This window comes from Coturnix japonica, chromosome 13, assembly GCF_001577835.2.
Source record: "Coturnix japonica isolate 7356 chromosome 13, Coturnix japonica 2.1, whole genome shotgun sequence".
NCBI classification, from domain to species: domain Eukaryota; kingdom Metazoa; phylum Chordata; class Aves; order Galliformes; family Phasianidae; genus Coturnix; species Coturnix japonica.
This window is the reverse complement of record NC_029528.1, coordinates 12,142,219-12,156,898: the sequence shown is the minus strand read 5'-3', so window position 1 is coordinate 12,156,898 and position 14,680 is coordinate 12,142,219. Positions and strand designations below refer to the sequence as shown.

General features: G+C 60.6%; 2 protein-coding genes across 2 annotated transcripts; one reads left to right on the top strand and one right to left on the bottom strand.

Moving 5' to 3' along the window:
- Window positions 1–3,789: 3,789 nt before the first annotated feature.
- Window positions 3,790–7,078, bottom strand: SNCB (synuclein beta). Its single transcript, XM_015876414.2, has 6 exons — window positions 6,981–7,078; window positions 6,716–6,843; window positions 5,942–5,980; window positions 5,576–5,694; window positions 4,745–4,834; window positions 3,790–4,556 (listed from the first exon to the last, which is right to left on the bottom strand). Exons 2-6 carry the CDS (start codon window positions 6,834–6,836, stop codon window positions 4,524–4,526), a joined length of 402 nt encoding a protein of 133 aa, XP_015731900.1. The 5' UTR covers window positions 6,837–6,843; window positions 6,981–7,078; the 3' UTR covers window positions 3,790–4,523.
- Window positions 7,079–7,897: 819 nt separating this feature from the next.
- EIF4E1B (eukaryotic translation initiation factor 4E family member 1B) lies at window positions 7,898–9,781 on the top strand. The gene is made up of 7 exons (XM_015876413.2): window positions 7,898–8,454; window positions 8,568–8,656; window positions 8,748–8,843; window positions 8,940–9,003; window positions 9,113–9,226; window positions 9,304–9,443; window positions 9,612–9,781. The coding sequence occupies exons 1-7, from the start codon at window positions 8,437–8,439 to the stop codon at window positions 9,724–9,726; spliced, it is 636 nt and encodes a 211-aa protein (XP_015731899.1). The 5' UTR covers window positions 7,898–8,436; the 3' UTR covers window positions 9,727–9,781.
- Window positions 9,782–14,680: the final 4,899 nt, after the last annotated feature.

The following is a 14,680-nucleotide window of genomic DNA, read 5'->3' as shown; positions in this document are numbered from 1 at the left end:
GCCTGCTGTGCTGGGGGAAGCTGCAAAGCAGAGAGGGGCTGGGAGGGGGCAGAGGGACCCAGAGATCACACATCTCTTTGTTGATCCAGCAAGAGCTCTCAGCTGCTGTGAATTAAGTCCCTGCTGGCAGCAGGGTGTGCTGTGTACAAGCAGGGAAGGGTTCTCTACCTTTAAGCCTGTAGTCATAACTGTGTTTTAGTGTTATTGCACTAAAAGGAACTGCTGGAGGAAACAATGCGGCGTTTTACTGTAGAGATGGACAAAAAGGGACTTATAGGTAAGAGTGGTCGTATCCCCATTGAGAAAGAACATGGTCAGCCTGTGGAAGCCATGTAGCTGTACACATGCCATGGGTTGGAGCAAAGTAGTTGAATTGGAAAGATGGGAATTGATAGATTTTCCATCTTCATAGGGCCCAGGACTAATGTGCTGGTCCCTGATGTCAGCACCAGGGAGTGGAAGATGTCCTGGATAGCTGACACCTACACACTTGTGCTGGGGTACTGGGTAACCTCCAACACTGGGGGTTTGGAGCTCAGGATCTGTGGGTGCTGGAGGGTTTATGCACAGGGACCCTTGCCAGTGAGTCACCCTTGTTTAACCAAGGCTTAGGGCTGAACTGAGAGGGAAACTGAGGCTTGGGAAACACACTTGTTAACTAAGGGTGCTTATCTAGAGGATTTGGACTGGGGAACACATTGACTTTTGCTCTTCGCTAACCAGACTCACAGGATGCCCAGGCCTGTGTGAGAACTCCATGGCTCCATGGAGTGTCAGCTCCATGGCTGACATTCCACCACTGGATGAGGGATGCTGCATGGCATCTAGAACAGATGTCCTCTACCATCCTCTCTCCTTCCAGAAGCATAATCTCTGCCATTAGTGTCCCACAAGGAGATGTCCCATACCTGCTGTGCACGTCTCAGCACCAGGTCCCCAGTGCTGCCCCATCCCCTGATTGCACAACAGATGTTCCTACAAGTAAAACCACTGTAAGGTTTTGGACAGAGGAACTTGCAGTAGCAGCTGGCACTCCTGTGTGCAATGTTTTATATATGCTGCACACAGAGGTTTAAGGGTGCAGCACTGTTCAGACTGTGCAGACATTTCCAATGTTTCTCTGTAGCCGTCCAGTATAAAACACTCATAAAATGGAAGCTGTGACTGACACTGGTGTGTGCATTAGCAGAGAGCAGGTGGTAGGACGCTGCGCTCTGCTGGACGGGGTGGAGAGAGCTGGCACCTCCATTACCCACTGCACAGATCCTGGCTGTGGGTGCAGCCCCCATCTATTGGTGCCTGGTCGGGCACTACCTGGAGGCAGCTGGCTGGGAGCTCATAGGGCCAGCCCTGCTTCTTCCCCTGTGCTTCCAGGAAGGGTTTTCCCTTCCCTGCAGCCAAGTCTTGCTGACAGCTGTGGGGAAGTGCTTCCCCCTGCTGCAACTCCAGCAGCTGCTGCTCTCTGCCAGCCACTGCTGCCCCAGTGCTTGCTGTTCACCACCCATACTGCCTGCAGCTTGGCCCACTGCATATCACACCGAGCTCTTTGGAGGTGGAAAAGAACTGAAAGCTCTGAAGCTAAAGTCTCATCTGAGTCCAGCACCAGGAGCTGGCGGCAGGGTGCTTTCCTCTGAACACACTCCTCATCGCAGCTCCCTGCTGAGGGGAAGGAGGCTTTGGACTGAGGCTGCTGCTCACCATCCTGCCTTTCTCATTCCTGCCCTTCCCCTGCATCCCCCTGATGGCTGATGTGGTAGAGGATGAAAAAGATGGAGTCCTCGTCTACTTGTGTGTAACATTTTACTCGTTTTTGAGGTTTTTGTGTCTTAGGAAACATCACCGCTTTGAAGAGCTGCAGCAAGCTAGCAAGTGCTTTGGGGCAGACAGTACAAAATCATCTGTTCCCATAACGAGAATCATGCTACCATTATGGCCCTTGTTCATTCTGGTGCCGCAGCACCCATCAGTGTGAGGTGCTGGAGGGTTGCTCGGATTGTGCCTAGGTGCTGCACAATGGGCTGTTTCTCTCTGCATCTGTTTCCTATTAAGATCAGCTCTCAGAAGCTGAACAGCGTGGAACATCACATTCAGGAGCACTGAGGTGATGAAAACAGGCTGAGCTGGAAGCCCCTGTCCCACCAGGGTCTGCTTTTCACAATCCTATTGCTCGCCAAGGCAGCCTCTGTCCTGACAGCTCTTAGTCTGTACTGAGCCAAAACATTCAGGGGGCTGCTAGATGAGGGTTCCTACTTCTATTTCACAGACAGGAGCAAGGATCACTGAGTGACCTTGGCTGGCTCTTGTGGCCTCAGTCTTTCTTTAATCAGATCCTCTCCTTAAGGCAGAGAAAGTGTCATCCTTGAAGATACTGGGAGTCACTGTGTTGACTGATACTGAAAATTGGAGGATGAAGATAAGAGTGAGAAAAACGGAGAACTGCTACAGAAACAAGCTTCCACCCTGTGCTGGGAGCTCTAGGGAACATAAGGGATGGGGCATGCTGGAACCTGGGACTCTGACACAGCCAAGGTCTTTTGCAGGCTGAGCCATTAATCATTCTGTGCAAAACAGGAGGTCTGAGCACCTGCTGCCCCCCAAAGCTCTGGTGAGGAGGAAGCACTCAGAGCCTTGCCCCTAGGAGTGACCTAGAGTGTAGTACTGCCCATGGCAGGACATCTGTGTGAATGCAGGTGGTGTAACAGTATCCTATTTTGAGTGGCTGAAAAACTTGAACCACGTCAGCTATGGCTGCCTCACCTTGAGCAGGAGTCCAGCTACTGCCTTGTGCAATCATTGCAGTGTGGCCTGCAGCAGTGGTTTAACAAAGCCAGAGGGGAGATCCCTACTGTCCCACTGCCAGAGTTGGGGGTCCGTGTGGCTATAAGTGCTCCTACCGCAGTGGTCCTGCTCATCCAACAAGGGCAGTCTATGGGACAGCTGAGTGTTTGCAGTGTCACACTGCTGTGGGTGAGCTTGGAGTGGGGCCAAGGCAGAGCCTGACTGCAGCAGGGCTTGTGGGGCTGTGTTTCTCAGTGCAGAGCCCCCAGCCCAGCTGAGTGTGCCAGAGGCTGCTCCTGTAGTAGTCCCACCCTGGCTCTGGGGACACAGCCCAGCTGGCTCAGTGGGTGCCACCAGCCTCCCACACCAACCTGCAGAGTCTGTCATGCTTTCAGCCACTGCCCACATCCACTCTGAAAGCTGCTCTGCTTAGAGAGCCAGCCCTGCCAATGTTAGGGAGAGCCCCATCTCAGACCATTTAATGACGTACCCAGCAGTGCACCAGTGGTGGGTGCTGCAGGTGCTGCTGCAGCTGGTGCAGACACAGGGAGCAGAGCCAGGGCAGGGATTTGCAGGCATCAGCAAACCTGCTGTGTGTCCGTGCTGACTGCTGCAAGCTTCAGTTCACCAGTAAAACTGGCAAGGGAGTACAGCGGGGGGAGGCTCTGCACAACCTCTCCACTCCGTGCTGCAGCCAAGGGGCTGCAGGCTGGCTGGGGATCCAGGATGGGTTGGGGCCCTGCCCCTTGGGAGCTGAAGGGGCACAGATCGTCCCCTGGGTGGGCACAGGATGCCCTGATGCTTGGGGCAGCACAGGTGGCACAGGAATGCTGCCTGCATCCCCAGCTCATCCATAGTGCTGCCAACTGCCCTGACAGCAGCAAGCAGACAGGAGAGTTTGGTCTCCATGAGGACCTGCTCTCAGTGCATGCCCCAGCCCCGCACTCTTTCCCATCCCTGCCACCAAAGAAGGGAACAAACCAAGGGACCCCACAACCAGCACCAGGGAGCTACAGACAAGAGTTGGCTTTATTCATGGACACGGTGGCAGCTGTGTCACTGGCAGCTGCACTCGTATTGCACATCCAGCAACGAGGGCGGGGGGATATCCATGCCACGTCACAACACAGCGTCAGCACTACGGGACCTCGGGGAGGGTGCGGGCACCGTCACCATCCAGCGGGCTGGGGAGCGGGCTTGGACACCGAGGGCTCACAAAGGCAAAAGACCCGTCCACCCATAAATAGAGATAGGGATATATTTAAAAAAAAAAAGAAAAAAAGAAAAACCAGTTCCACGATGACCAGAGCAGAACCACGGGGACACGCATGCAAGCAAAATGTACAGCAGCCCACGCGCAGGTAAACATGCTTTGTACACACACAGACACACCAGGATGCGGCCGGGGCTTACGGCGCTGGGAGGGAAACAGAGCTGTAAGCCCGGGCACCACGGGCACACACACACACACACACACAGCAGCCCCTGCGGGCAGCGCCCGTGGCTCGGGCACACCCTGAGGCTGCGGGGCTCGGACACGGCGGGTTCTCACTGCTAGACACGGTACGGAGACATGGACATGGTCCCTTGGAACGGAACTGGAGGAAGAACTTGTGAGCGAACGGGGCAGGGGCACCCCGGCTCCTCCCCGGAACGTGGGCGCTGACCGGGGCCGGCTGGGGAGGAGCAGGGGGCTACCGGCGGTTCGTTGTGCTGCTGGTGGAAGAGGCAAGGACAGGGCTCCATTATGCCTCTGGCTCGTATTCCTGGTATTCCTCCTGCGGGATGGGTAAGGAAAGAGCAGTGAGAAAACCCAGCTGGGACAGTTCTGTGCCCCCCAGCATCACACCCGCCTGACCTCCAGGCTCCCTGCTCCAGATCAGGCTCCTGGCTCCGCTCCCGACCGTGATGCCACCGGGGCACTGAGCACAGCCCGCACCCCCACGTTGCCATCCTGTCCCCTCACCTGTGGGGACTCCTCGTAGTTCTCCCCCTCCGGCTCCAGCAGCGGCTCAACCAGCGGCTCTTCCACAGCCTCCTGGGCCACCTCCTCGGCCTGGGGGTGAAGCGAGTGGTCAGTTCCTCGCAAGCACCTCCCAAACGTCACCCCCTCGGGGCAGGGTTACCAGGGGGACCTGGCAGGAACCAGCCACGTGCCCACATGGGGTGGGATGGAGCCAGGACAGAATGACACGGGGCGAGGTGGGAATGCTGGCGGGGCACCCGGTGCTCAGAGCAGCGCACCGGGAAGGGACAGAAAAATGACTGTGGAAGCGCGCATCCCCGCAACGCTCATCCCAGGCAGGTGACGCCAGCTGGAGCCTTGCACCCTCCTCGTGCTGCCGGAGCATCCCGCATCCCGCATCCCGTGCGGGGCGGGGCGGGGCGGGTAACCCCACCCCGGGGCCGGGCAGAGCGGCTGCAGGAGGGCGGCCGGTTCCCCCGCGCGGCGGCGGTTCGTGCCGTGGCCTCATTTCTTCAGCTGCTGCTATTTTGGGTTAAGCTTCAAGCCAGCACAACCCGCCGCCCCTCCCGCCCCAGCTCCCGCAGCTGTCAGGTCACCTCGCGGCGCAACGCGGCGATGCCGCCCCGCCGGCCCCGCGCCGCCATGCGGGAGCCCACGCGCGCACACGTCCGCAGCAGCCGCGCACGCAGCCGCCACGAGGGTCCCCCGGACCCTCCGTCCTTCCCCCTGTCCCCGTTCCTGGGCACGCTCCGATGGGGACCCTCCGTGATACCGGGGGGTCCCCGCCGAGCGGGGGGCGGCGCAGCGGTGTGCGGGGAGGGGGGGAATCACCTTCAGGTCCGCGGGGAACTCCTCCTTCTTCACCAGCCCCGTGGCCGCCGCGATGTTGCCGGCGCCCGAGAACGCCGCTTCTCCCAGCTGGGACGCCTGCTCCTTCGCCTTCTCGGCCACTGCGGGAGCCGGGGGTGCGTGTCAGTGCGCCCCGAGCCGCGGACAGGGGCCCGGGGGGGCTGACGGAGCCAGGCGGACGGGGCTCCCTCCCCTCCGCCCCCCTTCGTGCCCGGGGCCGCGGCACTGCCGCAAATCCTGCGTTGCGGGCCCCGTTATGTAAGTGGCTTTAGCCGGGTGACATCAGCCCCTCGCTTTGCCCCGACCCCGTTAGCGAGGCCACGCTCCCGGGGGCAGGAAGGACCGTACCTGAGGTGACGCCTTGCACCACGCCTTGGGTTTTGCTCCCTGGGGGTAGAAACAGAGAGAGACGGGGGGGGGTCAGAGCGCCCCGCACTGAGCAGCCCCCGGTTCTCCGCAGCCCCCAGGAGGGCTCGGTTGGGCTGTGGATGCCGGCGGGTCCCTCCTGCGGGACGGGGGCTGCGCTGCTGCACGGGGCAGCCCGGAGGTGCGGGCAGCTCTAATGCGGGACGGGGCCTCGGAGCACCCCGCAGCCCCCACCCGGGGCAGCCCCCGGGCACGGCGAGCCCCGCTCGGCACCGCGCCACCCTTCGCCCCGTAGGATGGGGCAGCACCCAGTTCCGAGCAGCCCGAAGCCGCAGCCCGGCTGCACCATTCACACGCGTGTATTCCGGGGCACGGATTCTCCCGGGATGGACAAACGGATCCCCGGCATTTCCGCTCCAAGCCGGGCACATCTCAGCGCATCCCAGCGGAGCTCCCCGCACGCAGTGCCCGAGCATCGCCGCAGCCCAGCGATGAGCCCCGGAGAGTCCTCGGCGTAGAGCCGCGGGGGTCCCATCCTCGGGGTGCCACCCCTGCGTCCCCCCCCCCCGCCCCATCCCCGCGGGCAGAGCGCTGCGGACGGAGCTCCCCGGCGCTGCCGGTGGCGTGGAGGGGGGAGAGCCGGGGGTACGGGGACAGGGGGGGACAGCGGGGGGATGGGCGAGAGAATGCAAGGGCAAATGCGGGAGGATGCAAGGACGGGAGGGGGGGGGACAGGCAGGCCGGGGCGGCCCTTACCGACATAGAGGACCCCTTCCTTGGTCTTCTCGGCGGCCTCAGCCACCCCCTGCTTGGTCTTCTCGGCGGCGGCGACCACCCCCTCCTTGGCCTTGGACAAGCCCTTCATGAACACCTCCATGGCGGCTCTGCGGGGAGAGGCCGCACGGCTTCACCCCGGCCCTGCGCCCGCCCGCCCCGCGCATCCCCGCGCCCTTGAAGCCGCCCCGCCCCGCACCGCCGCCCCCCGACCCCGCACCGCCCCGCTCCCTCCGCGCTGCCCGACCTGGCTCGGCGGCACACGGGCACACGGGGACGGGCGGGGCGCGGCACGAGCCGGGCCGAGCCGGGCCGGGCTGCGGCGGGGCGGGCTCAGTGCGGCTGTGCCGGAGCCGCGCTGCGCTGCGCTGCGCCGTGATGCGCCGTGATGCGCGGGGGGGACCGTGCGAGCTGAGCTGTGCTGGGCTGGCAGAGTCGTGCTGAGCCGTGACAGGAACAACCGTGCTGAGCCGTGCTGAGCCGTGCCGAGCACAGCGGTGCCGAGTCGTGACAAACCGAACCATGCCGTGCAGTGCCGAGCCGAGCCGGGCCATGCCGAGCGGTACCGGGCTGAATCAGCACCGGGCCGAACCGGGCCGTGCACGGGAATGTACTGCCCTCGTGTGGTGAGGTACGAGGGTGGCTAGCACTGCTCTGCTTTGCTCGCCATGGTTCAGAACAGCACATTTTGGCAGGCCATGGCTTGGCTCAGCACCACACGGCGCGGTGTGCCTCAGCCCTGCTGCAGCACTGCTCAGCTTGGCTTGGCCATGCACATTTTGGCTCGTCTTGGCACAGTTTGCAACAGTTTGGCATGGCTTGGTACAGCTTGGCACTGCACAGCTTGGCACTGCTTGGCTGACTGTGCCCAAAGTGAAGCCATGGTACTGTTCAGCATGGTTTGGCACAGCACATTTCAGCATGGTTCAGTGCAGTTTGGTACTGCATGGCTCGGTGCAGTCTGGTTCTGCATGTTTCAGCATGGCCCAGCACAACAGGGCACAGTTTAGCACAACTTGACACAGCTGGGCACAATTTGGATCAACATGGCTCAGCTCAGCATGGTTTGACACGGTGCAGTTCTGCACATTTCAGCACAGCTTGGCACAGTTTGGCACAGTGTGGCATGGCTTAGCACAGCTCAGCACAGCTGGGTATGTCTTGGCATGGTTTGGCACAGTTCAGCACAGTTTGGGGTGGCTCAGCACAGCTCAGCACTGCATGGCATCATTAGGCAAGGTTTGGCTTGGCACAGCTTGGCACGGCTCAGCACAGTTTGGCACATTTTGTCAAGGTTTGGCACAGTTTTGCATGGCTTGGCATGATATAGCTCAGCACAGCTCAGCTCTTCTTGGCATGGTACAGCTTGGCACAGTTTGACACAGCACATTTTGGCACAACTCAGCACAGACCCGGCCTCTCCCTACCATTTCCTTACTCCTGATCCCACTCCTTGCCCTGCTGCACTCTGTTCCCACCCCATGCCATCCCTGTCCCACATTCCAGCCTATCCCTTTGCTATCCCACTCCCCCAACCTCATCAATACATTCTGGTCCCACCCTGTCCCACTACATCTCCACTTCCTGCACCTGCTCCCTCCCTACAGGCCCCACACCCTCTCCCCAGCTGCAGCAGGACCCTTATCCCACCCAGCTGAGAGCCCTTAAAAGCACAGGGTGGAGATAGGGCTGTGTTGGTTGGGATGGCTTCTGGGGAGCAGGTGAGTGTTTTCTTGATCCCACAGTTTCTATGGGACTGGGATGGGCAGTGGGTACTTGGCAACTCTGACTTGTGGGGCTGTTCCCTATTGGGGTGGCTGTGTTGTTTCCCCAGAGGAGACAGGAGGAGCGACGCAGGCGCAGGGCTCAGCAGCAGGAGCTGCAGGTGGCAGAGAGCCTGGGCAAGCACCCACTGCAAAACAGGTATTGGGTTCTGGCTGTAGGAGGCATCTCAGCACCAGGTAGGGGTCTGGGTGAGGGGTCCAGCCCAGCTGACAGCCCTGTTGTCCTTCAGGTGGGCCCTGTGGTTCTTCAAGAATGACAAGAGCAAGATGTGGCAGGCCAACCTGCGCCTGGTCACCAAGTTCAGCACAGTGGAGGACTTCTGGGCGTGAGTGCCATCCCCACCCTGGGAGGTTTGGGGTCTGGAGGTTTGGGTGTCTGTGGGGCAGCTCCTTTCACTGCTTTCCTTGTGTCTCTGCTGCAGGCTGTACACTCACATCCAGCTGGCCAGCAAGCTGACATCAGGCTGTGACTATTCCCTCTTTAAGGTGTGATGGCCTTGTGCCCCAGTGCTATAAGGCACAGGGTGCTGCTTGGACCCCACCCCTGTGCCCCTAACTGGCCCTGGCTGTTGTGAGCATTCCCTCTCTGTCCCAGGATGGCATCGAGCCCATGTGGGAGGACAGCCAGAACAAGCGTGGTGGGCGATGGCTCATCACCCTCGCTAAGCAGCAGAGGCACACGGAGCTGGATCGCTTCTGGCTGGAGACGGTGCGTACCGGGTCGGGGCAGGGACGTGCCCCTGCTGCAGCCTTGAGCCCAGCCTGGGGTCCTTCTCCTCCCCGCAGCTCCTGTGCCTCATCGGGGAGATGTTCGATGAGTACAGCGATGAAGTGTGCGGGGCCGTCATCAACATCCGTGCCAAGGGAGACAAGATCGCCATCTGGACCCGGGAGGCGGAGAACCGAGAGGGGGTCACTCACATCGGGTAATGAGGGGCGGGGCGGCTCCTGGTGGGGTTGACCCACGGCGGTAGGGCTGTCCCCGAGGCTTTGCCCTGAGCTCGTTCTCCTCTATGGAGCAGGGTGGAGAGTTGGGCGTTGGGACTGTGTGGGTGATGCTCCCCGTTCTACAGTCCCCCACCCTTCTCCCTTAGGCGTATCTACAAGGAGCACCTGGGGCTGTCGCAGAAGGTGGCCATCGGGTACCAGGCTCACGCGGACACGGCCACCAAGAGCGGATCCCTCACTAAGAACAAGTTTGTGGTGTGAGCATGGAGGGAGCGGGACCCCATTGCCCGACCCCTCAATAAATGGCTGCAGCTTAGCGGGCTCCGTGTGTGCTGGGGGTAGGGACGGGGCGGGCTGTTGTTGGGGGTTGTCCCCGTGTCACCACCCGCACTCGGGTTGTTTCCCATCACGGGGGGGGGGCAGCCCTGGGCTGACAGCGAAGCCGGGACCGGTTGTAGGGGCTGCAGTGTTGCAGTGCCGGCCCCGAACCACGCGGTGGTGCCGCCCGCCCGTTGCTGGCTGTGGGGTGACGGGGATGGAGCGGGATGGGGGGAGGTCTGCGGGTGCTGAGCTCCATCTCACGCGGCGTTAATGGCCCTTTGTAGCCCCACAAGGGCAGCGTGAAGCTTTGCGGGCTGCCACCCCTCTGCACAGCGCGGCCGTCCTACGACTCCCATTGCTATGGGGCTGAGCCCCACTGCCCATTCTGGCAGGCTCTTCTCCCCCTTGTCCTGCAGGTCATGTCTCCATTCCCGCACCCCTGAGCTGGGGGGCAGCAAGGGGGGTGCCCAGATGGGGACCATGGGTGCATGGAGCTGGGCCCTTTGGGTGCTCCCATTGCATAGCAGCAGGAGGGAGGCTGAGGATACCCAGCTGGGCAGTGGGCTGTGAGCTGCTGTGGTTTATTACCATTTGTTTGCAGCTGTTGTGGGGCTCCATATGACTGGGAAAGTGATAGAGGCCATTACTCTCCCTTGCTTCAGGGGCTGCTGCCAGCCCTGTCCTTGAGGGTCTCCCCCCATCCTTGCAGCCCCTTGAGGTGCCCAACCTTTAGGGGTGTTATGAGCTCCATCCTTAGCTCCTGCACCCTGAATCACTGTTGGGAAGCTGGGGGAGATAGGGAGCACAGCAAGGTGAGGGGGCACTTTGGGACAACTAACATGGGTAGAGGGGAGGCCGAGGGCCACCTGGAGAGAGCAGCAGAGCTGAGGCTGCCCCTCGAAGCAGTGTCACACAACTCAGCTGTCCCATGTGGCAGCTGCACTGGTTGTCCTGTCAATAATCATAATTAAAAATTAATACTGATCAAAATGGAGAGGCAGATGGCAGCAGAGCTGAGGATGGTGGGGGGAGGGTACAACAGAGCTGGGGGTGCAGAGAGGACAAGGGGAGCGCTGGGGTTGGGGCTGGGGATGAGGTCAGGGTGCAGCCAGCACCCATCTCCTTTCCCCAGGGATTGTAAGGACACTCTGTGCTCCTGGGGAGCAGGGGTGAATGAGTGGAGGAAGTGGGATGTGCAGGGGGTCCTCTGGGCATGGCCAGCAGCACCGTGGTACCTCTGGAGTCCCTGTGGGGGCCATCACCCCTATTGCCCACCCCATCCTGGTGTGGGTGCAGGCTGAGCAGCAGAGCACGTGGTGAGGGTACCCATGGTGAGGGGTACCAACAATGCACTGTTCCCATGACAACCTCCCCAGAGACGGAAGGTAGTGTGGGAGGAGGAGGAAGAGAGGGGCCCATGGACCCTCTGTGCTAATGCTCCCACACACAGCGGAAGGGAGGGGCTGCACCCCCATGCCCCATCCCAGGGTATCAAGGCAGGGTTTGCACATTGGGGTATGACCCCGTGGTGTTTGCATGGAGGGATGTGCACAGAGGGGCCTGTGTGGTAGGGAAAGGGTTAAGTGCCTGCAGGACTATCCCCAGTGCCGGAGGCAGAGGAGGGGCAGAGGGGGACAGCATCTTGTGCCCTGTGCTGCAGGAAGCCTGTACCTGAGGAGGGTCCCTCACTGTCACTTCTCATCTGCATGACGGCAGCAGCCGCGCTCCTGCAACACGGCTGAGCACTCTCCTTCCCCACAGGGACAGGCTGGCACTTCCCCACTTGGCAGAGGTGGGTGGGGGGAGGGGGTGGGTGGTTTGGGGACAGGGACAGCAGCCATGTGGCCGGGGGGGCCTGCAGGCATCGCTGCGGTGTTGCACTCCATAGGTCTGCAGTCAGCGTCCTTCCACTCTGACCCACGTCCTTATGGCCACGGGGCCTTTGGGGTTTGCTCTGCTGTCCCCATGTGATGACCTTGGTGTACCCCATCCCGTGCTGTTCCTGCAGCATGGTACGTGTGCAGCCCGTGCCTTGGGGCGCAGTGGGACACTACCCGTGGCACAGCATCATTTCCCCCACCAGTAACACCCCCTCGAAGGTTGCAGCTCACATCTCCCTGTGACACAGATGCAACTGAACAGCTTGGGAAGGGGGGGCCTCCATTAGCACAGCCGTGTCCTCGCCGCATGGCACAGGGAACAGGGCTGCAGTGCCACGTGTGCCCGTCCTTTCCTTGTGTGCCCCCTGCTGTCCCTCACTATGGGGCTGTAGTCACTGCAGGCTGTGTCCCCCCCCTTCCCCCCCACACAGCGCTGCACCTACTGGGAGGGCTGGGATTTCCCAAGCAGTCGATGCACCCATCGATCTCTGAGTGCTCTGCCGGCAGCTCTCCGACCGCCCGGCTAATTAATTGCCTTTGTTGCTGCTGCAGGAGCTGTGGGCAGAAGGGTGGCTGCACCCTGCCCTGGGATCAGCACCCATCAGATGAACACCCGCCCCCATAGTGTGGGTGGGTCAGGGTGAGGGGCTCCGGGGGTCTGGGGCAGCTGAGTGCAGAGCCCTGCAGGGCTATGGGGGCACCGCGGGGTGGAGGGGAGGAAGGGTAGGGCCCCATCCTGCTCTATGTGACACGCTCATGGCTGTGCCTGCGCCAGCTCCCAGCCACGCTCAGGGACGCTGCCTTTGTGCCGGGCTGTAATGAGATTTCTGCTTGGCTGCCTGGATAGAAAATCTGAGACGGAGGATGTGGAGAATCTCCGCCAGCCCTGGCAGCCTCCTGGTGCCACTGGCTGTGGGGGGACGTGGCCCCAGCCCCACTCACAGCACCCTGTCCAGGTGGGGCACCCACTGTGTGGGGTTGTATGGGGTGCACAGCCCAGAGGTTTTGCTGCCCGCTGCCCCATCCCCTCCATCCCAGCCCAGGTGGTACCTGGCTCAGTGTCACAATGTCCCCAGGTAGGAATGGTGGTACCGGTACCACACCTGGGCTGTCTCACACCCGGCTGTTTTCCAGCACAACAAACCCATCTCCTGCAAAAGCAGCGAGTGCTTCTGTGTGGGGAGGGTGGGCCGGGTGTGCTGTGCCTCCATAGGGCCCTTCCCACCCCCAGCGTCAGACGCAGTTAATCTGCTCCTGCAAATGGCTAATTTTGAAAATCCTCTTATCAGAATTAGGTCCTCAACATCCATATTTATTTACTTTGCATTTTCATAATCTTCCTTTTCCTCGTGTGGATGGGATGAGCTCAGACTCCGGGCTCTGCATCCCAGTATCCCCATCACATGGGACAGGGTCGGGACTTCCCTTACCATTCCATGCTGTGCCCCATGCTGTGCCATGCTGTGCCCCATGCTGTGCCATGCTGTGCCCTGTGCCCCATGCTGTGCCATGCAGCACCACAGCTGCATCCTGCCCACCAGAGCCACGCATGGTGCACTGTTTATTCGTCAGCACTTCTCCCCCTGTAACTCAATTAGAGGCAGTCGGCAGTTTTGTTAATACAATGGTGTTTAATATTCTACTTCCTTAAATACCACGAATGGATGGGGAAGAAGCACGAGGGCAATCCATTATACATGAGCTCAGGCATCGATATATTTCAGCGTTTCAAGGCAGTGTGGGGATCCTCGGTGCTGGCCTTGCCCAGGTCACGGGTAGGGCTGTACTCGGCTGCACCTCAGCCATGTGCTGAGGGCTGCTGATGTGCCCAGCGATGCAGCCTTGTCCCTTGGGGACACTCGGCACCAGCACCCAGGTGCCATTCTGCCCCAACACAGAAGCTCTTGGGCATCAGCCCTGGCACGAAGGCAGCACAGGGCTCAGCCATGACCGCGGCACGCTGGAGAAAAGAATTAATTTTTAATTCCATCTTAATTACTCAGAGTTATAATCCAGTTACAGAACCCAGTGGGGCTGGTGCTTCTGGCGCTCCCCCAGGGTGCTGTGGCTGTGGGACAGACACCCGTCCTGCTGTCCAGGCACTGACCACCCTGACCTCATCACCTCACTGCGTGGGGTGCAATGGGGACACGGTGCTGTCCTCGAGGTGTGGCAGGGCAGTGGGGCTGGATCCAGCCTGTCCACCCCCTTGGCTTCTCCACAGCAAGAGGGAGAGCAAGCAGAATTGAAAGTGATCTCCCCAATCTGTATTAATTAGTGTCTATTAACTCGTCAGCGCGCCCAGCTACTTCCCCAGTGACAGCTCTGCCACATTGGGCCACGGCGCAGCAGGGACATTGAGGGTGACAAGGGACACGTGTGGCAGAGCCCAGCGCCAGCGTGGCACACACGTAGCACCATCACCATGCCAATGGGGCAGAGCCAGCCCTGCATCCCTGCCCCACACCACACCAAGGGGTCCAGAATATGGGCTGGGGTCCCCATGCTGCAATGGGATTTCACCCCATTGGGGATGCAGTGGGACCCCAGTTCCCATGGCAGCCCCCCAGAGCTCACGTGTGTGTGGTGACTGCAGCAGGAGCAGATGGAGCCGCAAGGAGTGAAAACATCCTGTTTCCATGCGAATGCCATTAGTAATAATGAGCCAGCCTGAAGAATTGGGCTTATTGCTGTGCCAGGCTCCTGCCCATGCACGGATATGGGGCTGAAGGTTCTCTCCACCAAACCCACCCATGTGAGGGATGTGCTGGACTCCAAGGTGTAGGATGGAGGGCTGGGAGCATCCCGGGGTGCTGCCCCATGTGCCCCATACATACACAAGACTGTATCAGCATGGGGGACCCCAACGATGGGGGGGGTTAATTGCGGGAGGTTTGAGTGGGTCTCCCCTCTCTGACGCAGCCAGGGCTGTTCTGCTGTGCCCCACACTGCCGGTGTTGTGTGGGACAAACAGAGATGCGTGCTGCCTTAGCACCTGCTGCAGCTCTTGAAGG

What these genes read in the sequence shown, in the direction of transcription:
- SNCB (XM_015876414.2), bottom strand. Translation starts at nt 6,836, where the DNA reads ATGGAGGTGTTCATGAAGGGCTTGTCCAAGGCCAAGGAGGGGGTGGTC. An exon ending in GGAAGGGGTCCTCTATGTCG is followed by an intron (nt 5,981 to 6,715) that starts GTAAGGGCCGCC and finishes TTCTACCCCCAG; the next exon opens with GGAGCAAAACCCAAGGCGTG. An exon ending in ACTACGAGGAGTCCCCACAG is followed by an intron (nt 4,557 to 4,744) that starts GTGAGGGGACAG and finishes CCCATCCCGCAG; the next exon opens with GAGGAATACCAGGAATACGA.
- EIF4E1B (XM_015876413.2), top strand. An exon ending in AAGCACCCACTGCAAAACAG is followed by an intron (nt 8,657 to 8,747) that starts GTATTGGGTTCT and finishes GTTGTCCTTCAG; the next exon opens with GTGGGCCCTGTGGTTCTTCA. An exon ending in ATCGCTTCTGGCTGGAGACG is followed by an intron (nt 9,227 to 9,303) that starts GTGCGTACCGGG and finishes TCCTCCCCGCAG; the next exon opens with CTCCTGTGCCTCATCGGGGA.